Raw genomic sequence first — 25,423 nt, forward strand, 5'->3', positions numbered from 1 at the left:
TCCTTTGCTTGCATATATCATAAGATACGTTTATCCTTTTAAAAATACTAGCTGGACTTGATTTTTTTCATGGTCTTGGATAAAATGTGCCAGTAATGTATCGAGCTATGTTCTCCTGAACCCTTTTCGTCCAATATCACCAAATGATACGTCTTGTAACGTGTTAGGGCACAGTTGGGAAACCGTGGCCTGTGGGCCACACTGGCAACCGCCTGTTTTCATATGATCTGAGAGTGAAGAATGGTTCTTACGTGTTAAATGATTGGAAAAGATAGAAAAATGATACCTGTATGACTTCCTAAAACCATTTGAAATTCAGATTTCAGTGTCTGAAAACAAAGTTATATTAGAGCACAGCCACATCCATGATACATTTTCTGTGACTGCTTTTGTACCACAACAGCAGCAGTGAGTCGTTGAGACAGAAACTAAGCCTAAGCCTAAAAGCCTAAAATACCTACTGTCTCCTCCTTTGCAGAAAGAATTGGCCAACCCCTCAAAAAGAGGATCAGGAGAAAAAAAGTCCCTAGGGTATTTTAATGCACTGGTTCCTGTATTCACTTTCACCAGTTTAAATTATAATCCTAAAGGTTTTCTTTTTGTTTTTTAAAATTCCGTGCTCCGCGCACTTTGAATTTTGTTCCAAAAAAACATCATCCTACTTGTTAACCTGGTCGGCAGAGAGTGCTGCGGCGGCTTGAGTCCCATCCCGGGAGAGCGGTGAGCCCCTGCAGCAGTAATGCTCACTTAGCATTTTGATGGGGAGGAGCCTACAGACACCAGAGGCACAAACTGCAAGAGAAAAGCCAGTGACAGTTAACGTTTGCTCTGATCGCTTCTAGTGCTCATGAGGCAAGTACGCTAGGTCAGTGGGAATGGAGACAATCCACCGGAGTTTTGTGTTATAATCCAGTAACATGTGTAACTAACTTAACTTCACACGTAGTGAGCGTGTTGTCCTGCTTATGCCGCCTGGTAATAAGGCATTAAAAATGAGCCAAGGAGGGGCACCTGGGCGGTTCAGTCGGTTGAGTGTCCCAACATCGGCTCAGGTCACGATCTCCCCGTTCATGAGTTCGAGCCCCGCGTCAGGTTCTGTGCTGCCGGCTCGGAGCCTGGAGCCTGCTTCGGAGTCTGTGTCTCCTCTTCTCTCTGCCCCTCCCCTGCTCATGCTCTGTCTCTCTCTGTCTCTCAAAAATAAATAAACATTGACCAAAAAAAATGAGCCAACGAATCCAGTTTAAGTAGTGCTCCTTTTATCAGTCAGATCAAACCTTTCTTGTCAGGGGAGGGTGTAGGGGTGCAGAGAAGGGGGTTTGGGTGGAGTTCCCGAGCAGGCTCTGCCATCTTCCCTGAAAACACCTGGATTCCTTCTCCCCTCCCTGAACAGGGAGCAGGGCTCTCTCTCAAATGATAAAATCCAGGCTGTGTGAACCACCTTCTATTTAAAGCTGTCTCATCAGGGTGGGGATTATAAAGGGTGCCGGGGGCGGAGACCTAGCCTGTGAAGCCCTCTCCCACTGGAGGAAATGGGAAGGCTGTGCTGAGGGCCCTCTGTAGCTTCCCACACCCTGCTGGTTCATGCTGTTCATTTCCTTCTCACACTCACTGCAGCTTGTAATTATGCATTCGTTGGTTTGATTTCTTTTTTTAAGGTACTTCTCTCCCCCGCCCCTGAATCGGAGCTCCAGGATGGCAGGGACAGAGTGTGCCCTGTTCACCGCTCTGTCTCACAGCAGAGCCTGCCACAGAGCTGGCGCTCAAAGTTTGTCTATGAATGAATGGATGAAAATGACCTTGCTCTCCGGGACACAGATCAGGTGTTCTTACCCTGTCTCCCTGCCCCACAGTGCCTCCATTTTCCCAAACTTGGCTCATTGGTACCATCACCAGTGGTCTTCCCTGGGAGGTTAGGTTTGGGGACTGGCCAGGGGCTGGAGGGTAGAGCTACCACTCTGCTCTTCCAGGCTGTGTCCTAGACGGCAGCCCCCATGTCCTAAGGTGGTGAGTGGAGCCTTCCGTGGGTCCAACAAGAAGAGGACGTCTGAGATGCCTGGGGCGGGGGGAGAGGGGGGAGGGTAGGCTGGAGGCAGGAGGCTCAGGACTAGAACTGGGGGAGATGGGAAGGCAGGCATGAGAGTCCCCCTCCCCAAATCATTTATCTTTTTGTTCAGAGCTTCAACTCTCCCCTGCCTTTTGCCAGAGGACTTTGCTGTGTCTGAAATTCCCTACTTAAAAAAATCATATGTCCTAAGAGGAAAATATAGCAGAGTTGAGGACGGGAGGGGAGAGCCCTAGTTGTTGACCCAGCCAGACAGGAGAACAGCTTGATTCAGTGAAGCCAGCCCAGGATGGGGACATTGCTCATACATGTGTAGTGTTTTAGGATTTTACAAAGCATGCTTATCCATCGATTGTCATGTGAGCTAAGCAGGTGGGCATAGGCTCCTGGTGGACCAAGCAGAGAAGTACTTGAATGCCACACAGCTACCCTGTCTCTCAATTGTCCCAGCCTCTTCATTGCTGACATTCACTGCCCATGCTTAGGTGTACCACACTCCTGTGCTCCTGGGTGAAGAAGCCAGATTCTGCCGAAAACACACGCACGCACACACACAGTCCGCCAGCTCTGACCCCACCTTGGGAAATTCTTGGCTTTGTCCTTATCTCACCTGCCATGGTGAGCTGAGTGAGGGCAACAGGTGCCCAGCAGAAGACAATGCCCTGGTGTGTTTTGCAAAGGGCACATCTCAATGCGTACAGACCATCTGGGCAGGTGTGCAGGGAATGTGAATACCTGTGCACAAAATTCTTCTTATGTAAAGACCCCGCGACCAGAATTGGGGAATGAAGGAGGAAATATAGACCCTACACCCTCGGAAGTATATGAATGGGCTTTGGGGTTGGGGGTTGTGCTAGCAAAGAATATGAGCCCTGATGATGAGATAGTCCCTGCCTGGTGCTTACTGTGTGACCGAAGGCAAGTCCAGTTCTTTATCTTCAAATGGGCATAGTATCACCACCTCAAAGGGTATGAAATTATATGTAAGTAGACCAGACCACAATAAATTCTCAATAAATTGAGAATTGAGTCATGATCATGTTATTATTAGTTTTCAAACGCTAGAAACCTGCAGCTCATGAAGCTGTAAGACCTTTTTGTCTGCATATTTTAACACCACTTCAGAGCAGCAGCTTTGCTGCATGGCTACTCCAGTTCATAAAGGCAGGGTTAGAATTACAAAGTGAAAAGCAGAAGGTAAGGTCTCCCACTGCCTTACTAGGAAAGCTGTCTGTCTTCTCTGAAAGGGGAAGACAGGGGAACACGTGAGTTATTTGGTCAACAGGAGAAAGAAATCCTGGGTTTATACAGTAAATACTCTAGTAGCTGGCTGACTGCGTTCTTGTCTTCCTGCTTGCTCTGTCATTCCTGGAATACTGTGGACACTTCACTGTGCTAAAAAAAAAAAAAAAAAACAAAAAAAAAAAACCCTGCTTTTCATTACAGAGAAGCCTCCAATTGCTTTTTTCTTTTAACTAACGTCTATACTTAGTCACACAGACCTGAGAGAAACTAATGATACCTTACAGTAAAACTATGATTGAATTACCTTCTGTTAATTAGGAGTTTCTAGATCACCGTGATGCCCTTGGAGAAAAGGCTTGCTATAAGTAGACAGTAATAAAAGTGGTACTATGTTTAATTCTAATTGTATCTTTTGAAATTTAATTAATGTAGTAATAATTGTTTTAAACAAGCATGTCAGAACTCAAAATGGTCCTTGGTGACTTGAAAGAGTTAATGTAGCATCCAGAAGTTCCTAATCTTTCTCCGGAAGTAGCTTGCTTACTGAATAATTGGGTCTAACGAGCTCAAGTTCCCCTTTCTTCCTGCAGGGATGATTCTGGCCATGTTTTAAGCCATTCTTATCAGTTCACTTTTTATCTCCATCCAAGATGTAACCTCTGACCTCACTATCCTGAAAACTTCCGAGACTGGAGAGCTACAGTGGTGCATTGCCCTTCTTTCTGGCTTTGCAGGCATTTACTGGAGGCAGAAGGAGCAGCTGACGATGTAGACTGCGTCCCCACTGGACTGTGCCTGGCTGCCCTTCAGGCCGAGGCCAAAGTTCCTTTGCAAGTTGCTGAGTCCCTCTGTACTCCTCTCCCTTCCTTCTGTCCTGACCACAGAGGATACTTGAGCACAGGTTCACTTAGGTATCGTGCTGAGATGGTCTGAGGGTGTCCTGAGAGCATGTCGTTATCAATTTAGGAAAGCGGGAGATGTTCTTTACAGCCTTAAGAGGCTGACATGACCCAAAGCCTGGAGAGGGTAGGGTTTGTGTGTGGGTCTCCATGAGGCAGCCATGGTGCACGATGACTCAGCCCGTCGAGTGTGAGACTATCGTGAGTCTTCCCACAGTAATCATGTAAACACCAAGTGATGCTGTGTAGCACACCAGGTTATTCCGTGACGAGTATAAGGCTGACCATAACATGGAGAGATAACAGCATTATTCTACTTTAAGTGCATTTGAACTTAACTATATATGTGTTCTCCACACAGAAAAGTACAGCACAACATATTATTACAGGAACTAGTAGGAATTATTGTATGCTTTTTCTGGATAGTTCTATAATTGCATTGGAGTTCCTTTTTGGGAACCTAGCTTAGGTTCTATTTTGTTGCTTAATTTTCAATGATTTTTGTCTTCTTAGAATATCGTATCGTACAAGGACCAGAAACAGCACAAGATTAAAATTCTTTTCAACTTTTTGAAATTCTGTGTACTTCCTGAAGCTAAAACTATTCAGAAGTTTCAAAACTTTGCCAACAGTTTAGAGTAGGATAAACATTTAAAATCTATACACTGGCTTTATAACTAATCTTTTGATCTGTTGGAACTCTAGGTTTTTCCACACTCCCCCTTTCTTTCCCCCGAGCTATTTTGCACAGTGTTGCTTCTCCAGCTCGCCGTCTATTTAAACATGTTTGGGAACATATGGAGACCTGTGGTAATGCTAAATCCCAATTAGTCTAGAAATAGGAATGAATTCCTTTTAAATCCAAGTTTGGTTGTAGCTTTATAGATTATTCAGTTGTCTGCATAAATTAAAATGTTCTTATCTGATTTAAATTACGATTTTTGATAAGATCAATCACCCTGGTGCATTTATTGTTTTAATTCCTCTGAGCTCTTCCTCTGTGATTTTGTCTTTTTTTTTTTTTTTTTCTTTTATTCCTCTACATAATGCTCCTCCCAAACCCAGTTTTCCCTTTGTGATGTTTTCTCTCCTCTGCTCCTTTCTCCTCCCTCCCAGCCCAGCAGATGTGTATTCCTAAGGACTTCTAGTGGCTGACATTGGAAGTACTGCTCAGAAATCCCACACATGTCACGTTTGGGCCCTCCTTGGGGACCTGGTGGCACAGCAACCACTAGAAAGCAAGAACCTAGGGCAATAACTTGGTTGTTTTGACTACATGACACTATTTATTTTCATGAATTTTTTACTGAATCCAAGTGGTATTTTAGGTGAGTACAGGAGAAACCTATATTGCTGTGTGTATAACAAACATAATGTCTTCGTCTTTTGTTTGCATGGTGATTCACCTCAGAAACTGCAGTTTAATTAAAACCGGAGGTTTAATCTGTGAAACGCAGCCCTTTCTAAGTGTTGTAAATGTGATTCTGTATTAAGTGAAAGTGAGAAGTGGTAGATGGAGACGAAGATTTGTGGTTGAGGAGGCTTTATATCGTGTGAAAGTTCAACTAGATACCTACACATGAGATGGTGTGTTACTTTACAGGATTTGATCTGAAATTTAGTGCATAAGAGATTTGTATTGTACCAGTATTTAAATAAAAGTTATCTACCAGGGGAGCCACATTCATTCCTGAGGCACATACCACCCTAGCTCTGAAGTGAACTTCATGAAAAAATCAGAGCGTATTGAAAAGCTAGAGAATTCTTGGCTTCCTGAATGTGGACCGTGGGTCACTCATAACTCATAATTCGCTCCAGATTTATATAGCACTTGACATCTATTCTCTGGCCAAAACTGGAAAAAAAAAAAAAAAAAAGATTGTTAAAATAGTTGGGGGCAGGCTTATACGATGCCAAAACCATGCTTCGGTTGAATCTCATAGAAACTGAGAGTCTAACTGCACTTCACGATGAAATTGCATGGGAGATTTTGAAAAAAGGAAATTTCAGACAGATTTTGAAAGAAGCTCCAGTAGTCCGTTCGACAGTAACACTTGTTGTGACGATGCAAATCTATTTGAATGGGATTGATACATTAAGGAACAATTTTAACCTAAGTCAAATTTTGTGTTTGTGTGTGCACAGTTTTGACCACAGGAAACCCTGGTGAGCCTGGAAAAGTACACGTGGCTGACCTGCGTGCACATCCACACCTCACAGGGCACCCGGCTCCCCCAGTTAGTTGAACGGGCTTCTAGCTGTGCCTGTCCACGCCTGCTGTTACAGCCTTGCCTCAGATGTCACATCACCTTTCCTCCACTTCCCATGACCCACGAGCTGCAACCGTCCTACCACCCACTTCCCAAGCAAACCTCAGGTCTTTTTCAGGGTCAGGTGCCACGTGCACTGCAGTAGTTTTGCATTCCTTAACTATTTAACACATGTGGAGCCGGGCTATCACTTTTATTCAGTTCCTGTCTGTTTGAAATATGTCACTGCAAACTTTTTGAGTGCTGGGCCCTTAGCCCCATTTTTCCCACAACCCTTGTGGTTTTTACTGCCTAACTTTGTGGAGTGCAGTGATTTTTAGGAGCCTGTATGTCCCATTATAGCAGAACTATGGATACTGCAATTATATTCTCCACAGTTACCAAATGACCAAATCCAGAGCTCCTAATGCTTAGTCCTACCCTCCTTCCAGAAACTCTCCTCACACATCTGTAAATGTTTAATATCCTCATTCTGTTCCTTCCCCTCTGACCACTCCTGCTGTGTCTCTTACATTGGTTCTCTCTGCTTATTAATTTAAGTGATCTGGAACAGCACTGTGATGTTTTCATCTCATTTATCTTTAAAATCCCTCCCTCGGAGATGCATACATGTTTTCATCTCAGCTGCCACCTCTGTGCAGAACGTTCCCAGTTCTCCAATGCCAGAACCAAGCCACCGCACGAGTTTCCGATTGCTGCTGCACATTTTCACCATTGTGACCACCAGCTCAGACCAACCAAGGAGGACCTCCACATCCTAGATGAGTGAACAGTAGGAAAGACACTTTGGAAACGGTGAAATGCTTTACAGCTGTGGGTGGGTTAAGTTTGTCTCATCTGTCTAGTTGCCCCTTTAAGAGGAAAGAGGCTTTGGCTCGTCCTCTGTGCCCACAGCACATCGGTCCCTGAGTCCTGCTCGGTCCCGCACACAGTCTCCCACTCTCATCCTTTCTCCCCAGCCCCTCCACCACCTCCTATGCCTCTCCTGCCCTGGCTTCCTGCCTGAGGCCTGTCCCCACCTTCACGCCCTCGACCCTGCATTTCTCCCTGCACCTTTGGTCTCTGCACAAAGCTGAAAGTCTGTACCCCATCCAAGCTGACCCTTCTCTCTTTTCTAACCACATTTCCCTGTTTTCCTCTAACGTGAATGGAAATGCTTGGAGAGCTTAATGATATTTTGCATTGATTCGTATGCTGCCCGCTCCCCACCATGCCTGCAGAGGGGCCCCATATGCGACAGTAGCCACCGATGCTCCGCTCTCCGTGTTCATTAACATTCAGTAGTGGTTTTCATCTGGCAGAGCTTTAGGTCTTTTCTATAACTCTTCTATTATATAGGTTTTTTCCTATACTTTTCTATGATTTGCATAGTGGAAAATGTGGAAATAGAAGTGAAGTTTCAAGAGGAAACAGAAAAATTATTCTGGAAACCGTTTGTTCTGTGGAAAGTGTTTTCATGGTGACCTTGCTAGAAGGGACAATGGCCACAGCCATTAATGACATGGCATACCTCGGCCCCCAGATGGCGACCAGCTCTTTGCAAAATGTGGCCAAAGCCCTCCCCACTCACACAAGGGACTGGGTTTAACTGTAGCATGCTCCTGGGCAAAGACCCCCAGGTGATATAACTTTTACACCCCCATTCAAGTGTGTGACTTTTATATTATTTTCAAGTATTAAAAGCTATGTTGCCTTTTCCAACAATAACTTCATAAATGGTTTGTCTTCCATTAGTTCAACTTTGTGATATTTTGCTGTGCTTTGAAATTTTACTGAAAGAAAATGTTACCTCTGAATTTCAGTTTCAAAGTCTCGGATCCTAGTGTTCTTGTATTCGGTTTTAAAGTTCTTCAGCCACATGGGAATAATTATTGTAAAGTGTTAAAAAGAAAGGTAGTATTGTTAACTTGGAGAGAGATTATTTTCAAGAGCACAGGAAAAAGAACCAAAATTTACAGATTCCTGAGGGAGTTTCCCTGTTTTCTGTCCCATTCTCAGCATTAGGGAACTGACTTGCTTTGTAGGGCTGTGTAGCACAGGGTGACAGTCCTCCAATGACATTGAGCGTTAGAGACTCCACACAGATAATTCTGATTGGGTGGAGAACTCTGCTTTGGACTGAATTAGTTGGTCTTCTGAAGACCTTGATGCTTGATTCACATTTGCGGTTCTGTTATTTATTCCTAGAGTCCTGAGAGGCAAGCAGTGCTTTGGTCCAGTCCTCCCTGGGTCTTTCCTGAGCCTGGCGGTACCCAAACCAGGGTACCTGCCACTTGGACATTCACTGTCCACTAAGGCCTGCCATCGATCTCCATGACAGCGTTGGAACCCGGGGGGTGTTCAGAGATGGGGGCGGGTGTATCGTTTCTCTTGCCTCTCCTTTGGCAAGTTTGAGAATGATATGCTCAATTACTTGAGTTTGTTGTGTGTCACATAGTCACAGAACCTGTGTTAAGGAACAAACGTTGTTTGTTACCTAGACATTCCCTCCTGTAAGAGCTGTAGCACTTCTCAGACTTTGTAACTTTATTTAGAAACACCTACAGCAAAAGCAGCATCGGCGGCCGTGTGTGAAGATGGGGACAGGCAAAGCCAAGTCTTATGAGGGAGGCATTTTCTGTCTGAAATGGAAGTGAAAGCACGATAAAGGGAAAATTCTAGAACTCAGAAGATGTTATTATTGTTATTATTAAACTTCTTTCACCCAAGGACTTGAAATTATTGGCAATTTTTTTTTTTTAATTATCAAAATCTGTGTGCCTGGGATGAAAGGAGATTTGGTGCACTGTCCAAAATTAGACATAAGATCCTTACATAAAACTGTGGACTTGCCTGTCCTGAAAACAGAATTTTCCTACTTGATGTGTAAATTTCAAAGCAAAAAATAAAGAAGCAGTCTATAGAAATTGAGTGAAATAAACTGTATTAATACAATAGCAGTTCTTATATCCATACCCATTAAGTGGAGAAGTTTGCCTTATATTAACATGCGGAGTTACTTTCAAAACAGAACATTCTTTTTTTTTTTTTAATCTTTATTTATTTTGAGAGAGAGACAGAGTGTGAACAGGGGAGCAGCTGAGGGGAGGGAAACCCAGAATCCGAAGCAGGCTCCAGGCCCGAGCTGTCAGCACAGGGCCTGATGCAGGGCTCGAACTCACAAACCGCAAGATCATGACCTGAGCCGAGGTCGGACGCTCAACCGACTGAGCCACCCAGGTGCCCCAAAACAGAACATTCTTAACGAAAGGCATTTCTGGTTTCTGTCCAGCTTAATAAAATATGAACTTCTATTGCCATTAGTTGAAACTTCCAGCTTTTCATCTGTTTGAGTCCTGTATTAAAATCTTATATTAGACGGGGCGCCTGGGTGGCTCAGTCGGTTAAGCGTCCGACTTTGGCTCAGGTCACGATCTTGTGGTTCGTGAGTTCGAGCCCCGCGTCAGGCTCTGTGCTGATGGCTCAGAGCCTGGAGCCTGTTTCGGATTCTGTGTCTCCCTCTCTCTCTGACCCTCCCCCATTCATGCTCTGTCTCTCTCTGTCTCAAAAATAAATAAACGTGGGGCGCCTGGGTGGCGCAGTCGGTTAAGCGTCCGACTTCAGCCAGGTCACGATCTCGCGGTCCGTGAGTTCGAGCCCCGCATCAGGCTCTGGGCTGATGGCTCAGAGCCTGGAGCCTGTTTCCGATTCTGTGTCTCCCTCTCTCTCTGCCCCTCCCCCGTTCATGCTCTGTCTCTCTCTGTACCAAAAATAAATAAACGTTGAAAAAAAAAAATTAAAAATAAATAAATAAATAAATAAACGTTAAAAAAAAATTTTTTTTAAATCTTATATTAGAGTGGATCAAATTTATGAAATGGGTTTCTGGGCTATGTGAAGTCTATAGATTTTCCTAATGCATTGGTTCCAGAAATGTAGGAGTTACTGGTAACTGGACACTAATATAAAATCTGTTAGCAACAACTACACAACTACACAAACGCATCTTGTACTTCAGAAACAACAGGAGCTGTCCGTGCAGTAAGTCGCTAGGGTAAGCGGCAGGATGATCTGATTGCTGAGCCAAGACCCACACCTCTGCATTTAAAAGGGACTGATGGAAATGCATTTGCATTAATGTAAATAATGCTTCTAAAACCAACCACTCTCCTGGGCCTTGCGTTATGTTGATATAGTAATGTCATATATACAGAGAAAATAAGATAATTTAAAGCGGTTTCTCCCTTTGACTCATCTCTTGATATCGCTCCCCATGTATTTGCTTTTGTCTACTCTGAAATGCTTATTCTAGTAGTTTCATGTTAAATATAACTGATTTCTCTCATTTTTGATTTCTCTTAATAATGAATTGTTAAGTGGAGCCAACCAAATTGTTTATTGTTGTCATTTTTGAAAGATGTTTTCCCAACGCACTTTACAGAAATATTACTTAAAAAGAAAATTCAGGGGTAAAGTCAGTAGCTGTGATTATACCACCTAATGTGTGTAGCACCTGTCAGGAGTTACTAAATTCCCTTCTGCTTTCGTAGGTCTTTCTGGCTGGACTGCCCTTTCCTCATCTTCATTGCGCAGTTGCTACTCGTATGGCAGGGCCGGTCCCAGCACTGTGGAAAAGCAGAGGCTTTGAGATCAAGCAGAATTCATCGTTTCCTAGTTGCAGTCCCTTTGCCCATCTTACCAGAGGACCTTGGGAAAGTAGCTTAACTCTCAGGTCTAAAGTGTTCAATCTGTAAAACTGACACCGTAAAGACCCACCTCACGTGGCTTTTGTGAGCATTAGACGAAATAGAAAGCACCAGGTATGCACCTGATGCAGAGGAGGCGTTGAATTACTTTCATTTTGATTCCTTCAGCCAACACTTGTACTATTTAAAACCACAGCTTGTTATAAAGCAGCAGACCCAGGCAGAGGTTGGTCCCCACTAGATCTAATGGCACCCCCATGTTGTCCCTGCTGTATCCTCAGTGCCATGTGCTCTACACTCAGTCCTAGTTGTCCCCTGAGTGAAAGCAAGAAATCAGCCATCTGGGTAGGTAGGTCCCCTGCCCTCTCGGCCTGCTGGACCCTTAACTTAGTGCATCTGTCGGAGCTCACGGTCCTGAGGAATACCTGGAGGGGCCCTTTCCCTCCAGAAGAATTAACACTCGAGTGAAATTCTCGAGTGAAAGTACTGCAAGTTTGAGATGAATGAATTCACTCTGTGGACAAGAACTATAAACTGTTCACTACATATTAATGTATTTATAAGTTCTCACCCTGACTGTAAACATGTACCCTAAAACTATAAAAAGATATAAACTGGCAGTTCCTCCTCCCCAAGGAAGTGGTGAAAACATTTAGTAACAGGTGTGGCAAGATGAATCATCTCTGCTAAGGTCTGGGGATATGTTTTCTTCCTGCCTTCTCTGAGTTCCACTGATTGTTTACTGTTGTGCTTACCTTCTCCAAGGCTGGTTCCCTCCAGAATACCCAGAATACCCCTCTCGTATGGTCTGCAAATGCCTGCTGCTGTTTACTTCCAGACCTGAGAGGAACGGCTTTTCACTGGGTTTGCATTCTCCACCCTGGTGTGTTAGCCACCTTCATATTTTATATACTGCTCATAAATAAGGTGTGGAGAGTGTATTCAAGTCCGAGCCACAAACAGAGCGTCCGCACGACGCCGTGACACCACCAGTAAGTACATCACTGGTGGATTAAATATCCTGTCCACCTACTTAGGGGTATTCAACTTTGTCACAACCAATAGCCCACGAGCTACGATGCAGTACTGCATTTTGTTATGATTATTGTTTGCTCATAGTCCTGGGTCAGCAGCTATTCTTTATTCATTCATAGCACTTAATTCGGGGTCCCATACAGAGAGCCTCGGTAAATGATTATCCCAAGAATAAAGGTTTGCTCCTTCAAGTGTTAGAGAACACAGGAGGCGGGTGAGCTTCTCTCTCCAGACCCTTGAGATGGATGTGCTTTCCTTAAGCCCTGCATGTTTTTTGTAGCTGAAAGGTGCCCAACTATGTAACCTCTGGAAATACTTTACACCAGAAGATGCTTCTAAGAATAATAATGTGATTTGTTGTTTCTCTGAACTTCATCACACCAGGCTTTTCGAGTAAAACCAAAATTAGTAATGGATGTTTGAATCACTGCCAGTGAACATATGAAGGGAAGGCATGCTCGTTCAGCTCAACTTGGGCTACCAGAAAATGCTCTTCCATGACCCCTGGGTAAATGGGGAATCCATTGTCTCATCTGTTTGTAAGTGTCTTCATTGTGTCGGTCATGCATCCTTCCATTTAATCCTTACAACGTTATAAAGGTAGTATCTTTTATCAAACTCATTTTATAGGTAGGAAGTTATGGCTCCATGACATTTAATATGGAGATGACACAGCTAATGAACAGCAGAGCCGGGATTCGAGCCCTCTTTCTGCGCCCACACCACCCCCAGTAAAAACTGGGGTTTTGACCACCTTTCCCCCACAGGGCATCTGTATGCATAAGCCTATGCTTAATACTGCTGTTTTGTTCTACCTTCCCTCTGTTATTGCCCATGTGCTGCCTGTCTGCTTGAGGACCGGGTTCATTTCATTTTTCTCCTTTTTCCTATTTGAGTGATAGAGACACAGTTGGCCAGTTCTTTGACACTGAGCTAGCTGTGACAGCCACCATCCTTGCTTGAATAAGTCCTTGCTTCTTCATATCTCTCATTTGGCCTGACATCAAAGCTGAAAAAGGTTACTGATGACGGTATGAACCTTTTCAGTATGCAAGTGATGTCATGGTACAAATGACTTTATATCGGTGTAATCGAGTTCTTAACTATTCATTTTTATCATTGCCTGTTCAATATGTCAAGCTGTAAAATAGACTATTTTAATTTACAGGCATGACTCAGATTTTGAAGAGTGAATGTGAAAATCATGAATTCTAAAGTGCATCCTCTTCCAGTAGGCTGTGGGCTTTTTGAAGATAGTGGCCATATCCTGTAGGTCTCCGTGTCCCCAGTTCCTGCTCTGGGCCATGGAAATGCATGAAGGCATGAATGAACACCTTCATTGGCCTTAAACCTTTTGGTGTTTACTATAATTTTCTTAGAACAGTGGACAAGTTGATTAATGCTTGTGTGACTCATTTTAAGAATCTGGTATACTTCTTGAGAGGCATGTTGATTATGCTTCGGTTTAAATAAGTGTAACTAATCAAAATTTGGTGTTATTTCTTTGAATTATACAAATAATCCAACCTACATATATTTGATTCCTATAAAGTGATTATTGTGGCTGTTAGTGATAAATACTATAAAGAAAAACAATGCAGTAAATTTAAAGGAATAGAGAGTGATGGATTGGTGTTTGTTATTTAAAATAAAATGGTCATATAAAATAGATGAGTAATATAATAATGCAAAATATCCAGACATTTAAATAGAAAAAATTGAAATCTATGCTGAATGCAAACGTCATAGTTGCTCACATTTGAGCTGTGAGAACTGAATCTGGCTCTCCCACTTTCATAGTGATTTTAGAGCCAAAAAGATTACTTCAAACAGATCTTTTCCTAACATTCTGGTAAGTAAAATGATTGATCAACTATGCCCTGATCCTTTTTTTTGTTTTGTTTTGTTGTTAAATTCAAGATTGGCTGTTAAAACAAGCACGTATAATTTGGAATAAGAACTCAAAATTGGATCTTTTATTTTATTTTTTCCTCAAAATCAGATCTTTTAAAATCATTGATAGGAAATTTAAAATACTGGTTTGAGTGATATCATTAGTGATGCATTAAATAAATGCTGTTTTTTGATTGTCATGGTAAGTTTTAAACTAATTTTTGGACGAAGGCATTTTAGCTTAAATGGGTACGGTGTGTAGGTCATAGAGCTTTCTGTAAGATGAAGTTGAATTTTGTTAAAATGCGTGGCTGAAAATACAATTTAAAACACAGATCAGATGTGTATACGTATTGATTTCTAGATTTTCACACTGAAACAAACTCCATTCAGTATTGGCTCAAGGTTCAAATTCAGTGTTGTACAAGCCTAACTGTCTGAAACGTGATACTCAGTCTACTTAAACCGTGACATGGGATGCATGATTTTTCATTTCTTCCATATACATTTCAACTGAATAGTGGGAAGGCAGATAAAAGAACACATGGCTACAGCACCTCAGCCTGTTTATAGAGGAGAGCCTCATGCACCTGTGTAGACTCGCATCCGGTTGTCAGGTGTAATCCCGTGTCTGGATGTTCCCTTTGCAGATGATCCAGTCCCTCAAGGCAGTGATTGAAAATGCAGACGCTGTATATGAAAAGATTGTACATTGTCAGAAGGCAGGTAAGTGGAAGTTTGTTTCTTCTCTTTAAAATAAAATTAGTAGCATCATATATGTAGCTCCTTAAACCATTTTGTCCTCTGACACAGTAACCAGGAAATCAGGCATAAAAATTATTTTTTCCATGGCTAAAGAAGATACTAATTCACTACTTCTCAAGCCTGGATAACAAACTCACCTGGGGGAAGCTTTTAAAATATATTGACATCTAGGGGTGCCTGGGTGGCCCAGTTGGTTAAGCATCCAACTCTTAATTTCAGCTCAGATCATGATCTCATGGTTTGTTAGTTTGAGCCTTGCATGAGGCTCCATGCTCACAGTGCATAGCGTGCTTGGGATTCTCTGTCTTCCTCTCTCTCTGCCCCTCCCCCACTCATGCTGTCTTTGTCTCTCTCAAAATAAATACAGTAAAAAAATAAATAAAAATAAAATACATTGACATCAGCCGGAGGTGTGGTTGAAAAATTCATAGCTGTTAAAAGCTTCCAGTGTTTCTAGTAAGCAGCCAAGATGGAGAACCACTGCACTGACCTCCTGTTCAGTGTCCCCTGTGCTAGTCCCCCATGACCTTACAGCACACGATGGGAAAGGTGAGTGAGGCTTGAGCAGAGACGGAATGAGTACTCAGGAAGGAGGGTGGGCACCAGTTACAACCTCTTGACAATTTTTAATGCACTGGCATTTTCAGATGCTGATGAATTCATCAATTTAACATCAAAATGTTACACTGGATTTTAAAATGCTACCATCTAATTAATTTTAGCTGAGATAAAACCCCAAACTCAAGTGTTCTGCATTGTAATAAGAATAGACAAAATGGAATTCTTTCAATTTTCAAATTTTGTGAGAGCGTCATTTTAGAAGATGTTAATGTGGAGGGTGTTTATGTTGCATAAATAAGAATATCTGTCTTCAATTTCTAAGGCTTCTGGTTGCTTTTCTTTTTTTTTTATACTTTTTTTTTTAAGTTTGTTTATTCTTTGTAATCTATACATCCAGCATAGGGCTCCAACTCATAACCCTAAAATCAAGAGCCCAGTGCTCTTTTGACTGAGCCAGCCAGGCACCCCTTGTTGCTATTCTTTAAAATCAAGAGACCATAAGTATCACCTAGCCCGAAAAAAAGATTCCTCTCTTATCTCAGAAATGAACTCGTTAAAAATAGATCAAAGACAAAGGTATATATGGCGGTTTTCTTTTTTTGGTGTTTATTGAAGGAATATTCACATTAATGACTAATCAACAGATGAAAACCCTCACCTTGTTTTACTCATCTTGTTAGCAAAATAGTATTAGCAAAGTGATCTTGCTACTTCTAGTCCTTTCCTGGCTAATATTCCCTACAACCACAACTAAAATGAGACACTTCAAACACCATTTTTATCCTGTCACTGTTTTACATAAAGTCGTCCAGTAGCTGACTAGAGTCTGTTGAGGCAGATCTCAACTTCTAACTTAACTATGCAAGGTTGTCTACGAACTGGCCAGCCCCTCTTCCCATTATTATATAAAACCTCTCATTAAATCATCTCGTCATTCATTTAGTAAATATGTTTTGGACTTACACCATGCCAAGGGTACTTGTAAGAGCTATCACATACCAAAATATTAAAAAATAAGATTGATTTTTGCCTTTTAGAACCTTCCAGCCAAGCAGGAGATATGAAAGTAATCACACATACTCAAACGTATTGAGTACTTATTCTGTGTTACTCAGGAGTCTGAACTTGGTTTGGGGGGCAGTGGGAAGCGATTGGTTTTTTAGCAGAAAAGGAGAGAAATTGAGCTGTAAGGTGATGTTCACAATAGCTGTGTGCAGAAAATTTTCATGGGGAGACTTCCCAACTGGGAAGCTGTTGGGAGCAGTGAGAAGGGCTGGAAGTGACAGGATGCATCCAGGCTGGCCTTTGGGCTGCCCTTCCCCGCTCCCAGTGTGTTTCTCCTTAGTCAGATTTTCACAGGCCACCTCTCCAGTAGGGCTTCTCTCTCCCTCCTCTCTGCCAATCTGTACATTTCTTCTTTTTGTCTCAGCAGTCTTCCAGGAGACCTTTTATGATTGTAGGAATTATGTTACCTAACCATTCTAGTCAGCCTTCAAAATGTGTTTGGTTTAGCTGACAGTTTGAGTTGCTATGTATTTTACTAATGGAGTCTGTCTTCTAAACCGGCTAGTAACCTGTGAAGGCACAGGTTTGTATATTGAGCTACTCTGCATTTTACCCATGGCACCTGTTTTAACATTTTGCACAGAGCAGTCACTCGAATACTAACTGACTAAATGTGATTTGACTTGTATTAAGGATTTGATTCTCCTAAGCGCATGCATTGCCAGAAGAATTGTGGACTGTTAGAATTTGAAACTACATTTATCAGAAAAAAAAGACCTATTTGTTGACAGTCTGAGTTATTGCCAATTTTTTGCAACTTCATCGATTTATGAAATTTGCTCATCTCTAGCATAATACAGCTTTATGTCTAATTTCAGTGAGGGATAATATTTGCTTGTATTTAAAAAGCTGAAGTGTCTTGTCTATTAAGAATTTTGCTTGGAAGGCAAAAAAGAATAACCACTATGTAATGGTTCGTGTTGCTCTGAGTTTGAAGATCTTGAGAAGCACATAACGATTATCTTTTGGTTTCACAGTTACTGCTGAACGCCTACACAGCCCTTCTGTTATCCCAAGTGCTTATTTTAGAGTCCTTGATCTTTTGTTTCTCATGTTTACAGTTATCGGAAGGGCACATAGTCATTAGTCATATGAAGAATTGCTAATTTGTATTGGGCTCAAAAACATTTGCATGAGATTTTACTTCTGATAAATAATTGCTGTTCTGCTTATAGAACTTTAATCTGGCAATGACAGAATGAAGATACAGGTACCAAAGTGCTGTAAGAGAGGATTATTTTAGAAGCACTTCAAACTTCTAAACACAAACTTCTATTCTTACTAGATAAGCCTTCATTTAAACAGCTAAGTGACAGTAAGGAGTCACACTGCCACCTCCAGCCACATGTTCAAAAGTGTGCCCAGTTTGGACATGTTCAGACTCCCGGCTATGGGATTGATTTGTTTTTTTGGATCCAGAAATGTGTTTTGCCAGTGGTGTTCTTGGGAAGAGGGAGGGAGGCAGGAGAAGAATGCTGAGAAGTAAAGACTCCCAGCCAAGGTGGGCTGGGAACCTGCAGGCCCCGGCAGGCAGGTGACCCGAAGAGACCCTGGGGAGGACAGCAGGGACAACCGGGTGGTGGGCAGTGGGGACAGCCTGCGGAGCCGAGTCTTTTAAGAGGAGAGTATGGCAGTACAGCGGGGTCAGAGGGTTAAAGGGACGTCTTTATAAGAAAGCCATGCCCCTAGAAATAGGAAAGATCCATTGAAGAGGTGAAGAGGAAGGTATTCAAAGATGAGACAGGGGGTAAGGAGGGAAGAAGTGAGAGGGGCAGGAATCCAGTACAGTCAAGAAACACTTGACCTTAGAAAGGAGGATGGATGCCTCTTCTTCCAAGACACTCCAGAAAGCTGTGCTGTTTAGAGAAATTCTGAGGAGAGGACTGTTCTGATGCAGTCATGGTACAGTAGGAGAGCACCGGCTCCAGGAGAGAGGGAGTGAAAGAGAGGGGTCTACAGACGGGCTGGAGGGTGGGAGCATTCTGTCAGAGTCAAGCACTCTAGTGCCAGTGGAGGGACGGATGAAATGTCGGATGATGCAGGAATGGTATGGGGCAGGTGGGTCTGGGTCAACGCATGAGTGACAGGGATGGGTAAGTAATAAATGGCGTGGCTGTACAAGCACGAGCGTGTACAAACCTGTGAGCACAGGCGAACATGCTTCACACACTCTGTCTTCCAAATCTAACCCATGCTTGTTCTTCCAAGAAGTAGCAAAGTAGGAGATTGGTGAGGAACACACCCAGGGGAGCTTCTCAATGGGAATCTGCAGAGGGGAAGCTTCATAAACGTTCTTCTTTAAAAAGTTTATGAAAGGTTGGGGCGCCTGGGTGGCGCAGTCGGTTAAGCATCCGACTTCAGCCAGGTCACGATCTCGCGGTCCGTGAGTTCGAGCCCCGCATCAGGCTCTGGGCTGATGGCTCAGAGCCTGGAGCCTGTTTCCGATTCTGTGTCTCCCTCTCTCTCTGCTCCTCCCCCGTTCATGCTCTGTCTCTCTCTGTCCCAAAAATAAATAAACGCTGAAAAAAAAAATGTTTAAAAAAGTTTATGAAAGGTAATAAAAGGGTAGCCAGATTCTTTCTGGGGAGAAGTCTTTTTCACTGTATCATGTCTATCTCTTTCTCTCTGTCACTGCCCCAAAATGGCAGCCTATTTTTGAGTTTTAATTTCCTCTTTTAGTCACTGCATTGATCTGCTACATAAAAGATAGGAAGATGGTGTAGAAGGAAACCCAAACTGCTTTGCTTCAACGAGTTAGATGTTTTTATCTGGTGAATTAAAGTGGAAAATAATTTGCTCTTTGGGAAGGAAAAAGAAATCAATGACATACTTCTTGGTAAAGATGGTATATTAACACATGCATTTAATCTCCACTCCCTTCTGAGCCTCATTAAATGACAGTAAGGAATTTTTGTTTTGGGGTTTTGTTTTTTGGGTTTTTTTTAAGGCAGAAACCCATAAGGATACAGAAAATGGGAGGAACAAAATTTTGGAAATTGAAAAATACCTGAACAAGTGATAATTGACTTAGGTGATGCAAGAAAGCTGACTCTGAGGCTGGCAGTGGGGCACCTGGCAAGCAATCTGATTTACACTGTGGGCCACCCCCCACCCACCCAGAACTGGGTGGCACCAGGGGCCCCTGGAAGTTGGGATAAATAAAGGTAGGGATAAAAGAGAGAACTGTCCGAAAGCTGGATTAAGAAGCAATTAGACCCCAGATGGCTGGGAGACTACGTGTGTCCTGACAGTGGAAAGATGAAAATAGCAAAATTTTCATCCTTCATTTGGGGAACTAAATAGGTAATGCTCAGGAAAAAAAAAAAAATCAAGACAATATAAGCATGTTACTTAGAAATATGGACATAAACACTAAAAAAAGGAAACAAAACCTCAGCTCTAAGGGCTGAATACAACTGCTTCTGAAAAGGGGAAATTGGTGACAACTATTTTTCTCTTTAAACTGTGTACATAATTCTGATAAAGATTAAATCACTATAAATTTAAATTTAATTTAAATATTTAAAAAAAGGGGCGCCTGGGTGGCGCAGTCGGTTAAGCGTCCGACTTCAGCCAGGTCACGATCTCGCGGTCCGTGAGTTCGAGCCCCGCGTCGGGCTCTGGGCTGATGGCTCGGAGCCTGGAGCCTGTTTCCGATTCTGTGTCTCCCTCTCTCTCTGCCCCTCCCCCGTTCATGCTCTGTCTCTCTCTGTCCCAAAAATAAATAAACGTTGAAAAAAAAAAAATTAAAAAAAAAAAAAAAAAGGAAGGAAGGAATCAAGGACCTAAAGCTGCCACAGGAACCCCTGACTGAGGATGTCCCCACCACACTCAACAAGGCTTGGGTACAGTGTTGAGTGATTAGGTGAGGTTTCTGCCAAAGACCCCAGCCGGCACCTCTGGCATCCTGGGCAGGCCCAGGGCACAGGTAATATCTGTGTGCCTGGGTGGGCCGGAGCCTGCTTCCTCTCCTGGCAGGAGAATTGGTTTTTACCCTCTTTCTGAATGACAGGGGAGAATCAGGCTCCAAAGGAGAGACACCCCAGCCCACCCCAGACCTGTTTAAATAGAAGCTCCTTTTCTAAAAGCTCTAAGGGATTTGCATGCATGGCAGGGTCGCTTCATTACTCAGTAAAGTGGGATATAAGGTAACTTTCCAAATAAATGAAAGCTTTCATTACCCTTCGTTTTAATCCTTTTAATGGAACACTTTGTATAATAGATTCTGTGCATCCCTGCTTCCTTAAATTTGGTTTGCCAAACATAATTTGAACTTTGATGACTGAAGGTCATGTTGAGGAGCATCTGGTATTATCTTGTGGTTTAATGGCAATTCCCCCAGGAGCCTGCATGTCCTGGAGGACCCCACACCTGCTCTGCCTGCTCAGATCTCTTTCCAGTGTTAATGGTTTATTCCATCTATTCCCATGCAGTTCTCACTTCCTGCCGCTAATTTGTACTGTGTCTCCGACTGCCTATTAGTATACTACTCTTTTTTTTGTTTTTTCCCTTTCTAACTTGCTGCTTCTAGTCTGCTGAGCAGTTGGTGTCTCCCCTGTGGCCAACCTTGATGGATTTGTCTCACTAAAAGCTGGTGAGAGCCCGACACATTCCCACGTGGAAAGAACAGGCAGAGCCTCAGGCCACACCTAACATGTCCTGGACTTGATGGCTCAGAGACCTTTTTTATTTTGCAAAGTCCTCGGATCTCAGTGTGTTCTTGGGAGCTGGGGTTACCAGATAAGCAAGCTGTCACCATCCATCACTTGCTCCGTCCAAGACTCACATCGGCATCTTGCCCAACACAGTAAACATAAAAGCATCTAAAGATTTATTCTGAAAGCACTTCTGTGTGAGACAGTTTGCAGAAGGAAATCTGGGAGCCTATAACTTTTGTTTTCGTTTATGTCAGGATGTTTCTCAGCTGTGTCTGACAGAAGTAAGAGGTTCTTCCCTGGGGATCCAGAGATCCGTGTTCTTGTGCCCTCTGTTCAACATCTTGCTGTGTGATATTAGGTTAGTCACTACCCCTCTCTGCCTCATCTTTCTCCTTCTGAGTGACATTGGATTATATGATTTCCTCCTGGCCCCATGGGTTCTAAAATGCAGTGACCTAAGATCAATTGTCTAATTAGTCATTTTGGAATGGCCTGGTTACAGTTAAGTTTAAACAAGTAGTCCCATCCGGTGGCATCAGGATAGTTAAATTGCAACCCATCAGCATGAGTTTCAAAGGGGAAAGTTAATGCCTAGCTTTGAAGGTGAAGAGTGACTTCTCTGGCGGTGAGACACAGACCTGCCTGGAGTCAGAGCCCAGAAGTCCCTCAGCATCTGTACTCTTCTTAAAGAACGGGAACTTCCTTCCCCAGGCACTTTAGTTAACTCACAGTTAGTGAAGCCACGGAAAGCCAAGAAGTAGCAGGGTCTTTGGTAGCAGGCCAGTCTGCCCCACCTGCCCTTTTGTTCCCCTGAAAGATACCTTCATTGCTGATCAGGGAGAGTAGAGAGAATGACCACAAAGGTGACAACGAGGCTAACTCAGGGCAAAAAAAAGAAAAAGAAACCCTCAAAATAAGTGACTGGTCTCTAGAATCCACTGTATCACCACACCCCTTCCATCTCCTGTACCCATCACCCTGTTCCATTTTGAGATTCCTGCATCAACCATCACACTAATAGTATTTCTCCTAAGTGTGGTCGAAATCTCCTGGGGATGCTTGTTTAAAATGCTATTCCTTTGCATCACCCCCAATATCGAATCTTTGGGGATAGAGCTCAGGAATTTTCAATTGAATGAGCACATTCAGGTTTTCAGAAACTCTCTTTGGAGGGTGGAGCACAGCAGGCCCCCCTTTGGGGTTCATGCTCAACTCTGGGCCTCTTTGGCTCTCAAGGGAGAAGAACTGCTCAGACACAAATGCACACTTGCTCATGGGATTGATTGGCAGCCAAATTGTTTTTCTTCCTAACATACCTTCATTGGGGAAACTTCCCCACAAATGAAAGGGAGGAAATTTGGGGGGATGCTTGACCTTCCTGGAATATCTCTCCTGTGAGCAAATCCCAAAGCTGTGCTTTCTTGTCACCTCTTCCTCCCTCCTTCCTTTATGCACTCACAGTCTCTGAAAGCATCACTTTTTATTTAAATAAGAGCTGTCAGGGTCCTCTCAGCAGATGGTCTGCTGGAGAGGGGTCAGGCTGCTTCAGCTCTGCACTCCCATACAACTATTTTTGTTGTTATTCTGTCACACTTGTTTCTCGAAGTTGAGAAGAACCACAATTCAAGTAAAGTCCACAGATAAATCATCTTTCTCAAATACCAGAAATTTATATATATTTGTATAATATATGTATGTACACACACACACACACACACACACACACACACACACACACCCCTACCCCTACCCCTAATAGATATCCTTGGCTCTAAAATAAACAGCCAAAACGATCTCTGAGGCTTTTCCAGCTCTCAAATTTTGTGGTCTGCAAGTCCTATAATATAATATAAATAAGGGATTGTAGTAGATAAAAGTGAACAAATGAATTCTAAGAATGTGTAAACAATATCTAGAGGTAAGTCTTTTAAGAATAAGGAATTTTGGGGTGCCTGAGTGGCTCAGTTGGTTAAGCGTCTGACTTCGGCTCAGGTCATGATCTCACGGTCCATGAGTTTGAGCCCCGTGTCGGGCTCTGTGCTGACAGCTAAGAGCCTGGAGCCTGTTTCAGATTCTGTGTCTCCCTCTCTCTCTGACCCTCCCCCGTTCATGCTCTGTCTCTCCCTCTATCAAAAATAAATAAACGTTAAAAAAAATTTTTTTAAAGCATAAGGAATTTAAAGCAACTTTAATTAACCTGTATTCTTTCATTACAGGTCAGTCCATGCCATGTCAAAAATATGTCGTTATACATGTTAACATATGAGAGGGAAATCACACTTGTGCATTTATAGAATGTTTTCAATGGCAAGATGTGCTAATTACTTATGAAGATGCAAAAAAAAAAAAAACAACAAAACCACAAACAAACAATTAAAGTTCTCTGCTATCATTGAAAGTTATAATCACCACCAAGCATATGGTGTAACTAATAGGTACAAATGAAGTTTGAAGAAAGGAGTAAGCCCAGAAGGTTTCGTTGGTAGGGAAGGAGTTGGGCTTACACCTAGGGGCCTAGGGAATGCAGAATCAATGTAGGGAGAGCAGGGCTTTTTAGGTGGGCCAAAGTGGAGGAGGCCTCATTATCAAGATGCGCTTTCTGCACACATGGCATATATTGTCCTGGCTGAAGGAAGATATTTGCTTCAGGAAGCAGGAGAAATTAGGATTGTAAATACAGGTTGCTTCAAATGATGGAAGCCTTTTAATTCAGCTGTGTCTGAATTAAATATTTGGGGTTGACTTTCTAGGCCAGCATTTCTCAAAGTTTGATTCAAGGAACGCTGGTCATGCTCACTGGGCAAATTTTCATAACAAAACTTACTCCCCTTTGGAGATTCTCAGTACACATCAGCATGCTAAATATCCTCCAGTTTAACTCAACATTCCCGGAACGTACATGGTTATAAGCCCTTATTTCAACTTCTGTCCGTGTCTTGAACACTTCAGGAAAGTGCTATAGGTGGTGGGGTACTAAGTAGTTTAGGACAGGTTTGGTGACTCTCTGAATGACTGTTCTCTGCCCTTTGCCCTCCATGTTCAGACATCCCTTCCCACAATGGGGCGTGGATGCTTGCAATGTTAGCATAGGAGAGAGTTGACTGTGAAGGTCTGTTTCTGGTTTGGTGAGCCTGATCACAGTAGGATGGTGTCTTAGTCTGTTTGTGCTGCTGTAACAGATATCATAGACTGGACAGTTTATAAGCGACAGAAATTTATGTCTCCCAAGTCTAGAGGCTGGGAAGTCTGAGGTTATGGTGCCAGCAGATTTCATATGGTGGTGAGTGAGCACCCACTTCCTGGTTCATAGATGGCACCTTCTTGCTGTGTCTTCAACGTGGTGGGAGGGTCTAGGGAACTCTTTGGGGTCCCTTTTATAAAGACACTAATCTCATTCATGAAGTCTCACCTTCGTGACCTAAGCACCTCCCCAAAACTCCATTTCCTAATACCATCATGCTGAGCATTAGAATTGCAAAGTATAAATTTGGAGGGGGAAGCAGACATTCGGACCATAGTAGATGGTCAGATGGAAATAACTAATAACTTGTTGAAGCAACTGCATTGAAGCTTGGGATGGAGTCAGGCTTACAGATAGAATCAGTGTCATCCCAATGGAAGCATTACTTGTTGGACTAGTTCTGTAAGGAAAAAGGGTTGGGAGGAAATACTGAAAATCCTGAGAGATGATTATGAATCTGTAATTCAGAACTGGTGGTTTTACTTTAACCTCAGGTCATAAAAGCATTCCTGATACCATATAGTTTACTTACTGTGTTTTCTTACAACCCGAATATAAACTCCTTGAGGGCAGGAGCTTAGTCATCACGTACCAGGCCAACAGCGGTGCCTGGTACTCGGCAAAACATATGTTGAATTGAACTGAACATTGAGTGCTGCATTTATCTGTTAATTCTTTTATTCACCAGACATTTATGAGGTCCTTACTCCCAGTGTGACAAGAGCTGGGACCCTACTTCCCTTCCCCCAGGGGGGCTCCAGGTGGAATGTCAGGACACAGACATGTGAAGAGAGCCCCGCTGCACAGCACACTTCCTATAGAACAGGAGTTGAGTCCAGCAAGTGATGTGTCTGGGAACAAGGCAGGTGGGGACAGGAATTCAGGCAGGGAGAAAAGCACACGCAGGGTGACGCAGGAAGGCCCATCGGCCGTGGCCGTGACAAAGATGGGAGCAGCAAATGAAGCTGGAGGTGCAGGCAGGAAACAACACAAACCCAGAAGCTTTAACATAACATTCGACAACAATGACAACAACAAAACTTG

General features: G+C 43.0%; 1 protein-coding gene across 2 annotated transcripts in view; it reads left to right on the plus strand.

Annotated features, from left to right (window-relative positions):
• Window positions 1-25,423, plus strand: part of PLCL2 (phospholipase C like 2) — a 191,606-nt gene that overhangs the window by 133,871 nt on the left and 32,312 nt on the right. For both annotated transcript variants that reach the window (XM_045503720.1, XM_045503721.1), the window contains exon 4: window positions 14,740-14,815. In XM_045503720.1, coding sequence (XP_045359676.1) covers window positions 14,740-14,815 — 76 coding nt within the window. The remainder of the gene's footprint in view (window positions 1-14,739; window positions 14,816-25,423) is intronic.

This window comes from Leopardus geoffroyi, chromosome C2, assembly GCF_018350155.1.
Source record: "Leopardus geoffroyi isolate Oge1 chromosome C2, O.geoffroyi_Oge1_pat1.0, whole genome shotgun sequence".
Taxonomy (NCBI): domain Eukaryota; kingdom Metazoa; phylum Chordata; class Mammalia; order Carnivora; family Felidae; genus Leopardus; species Leopardus geoffroyi.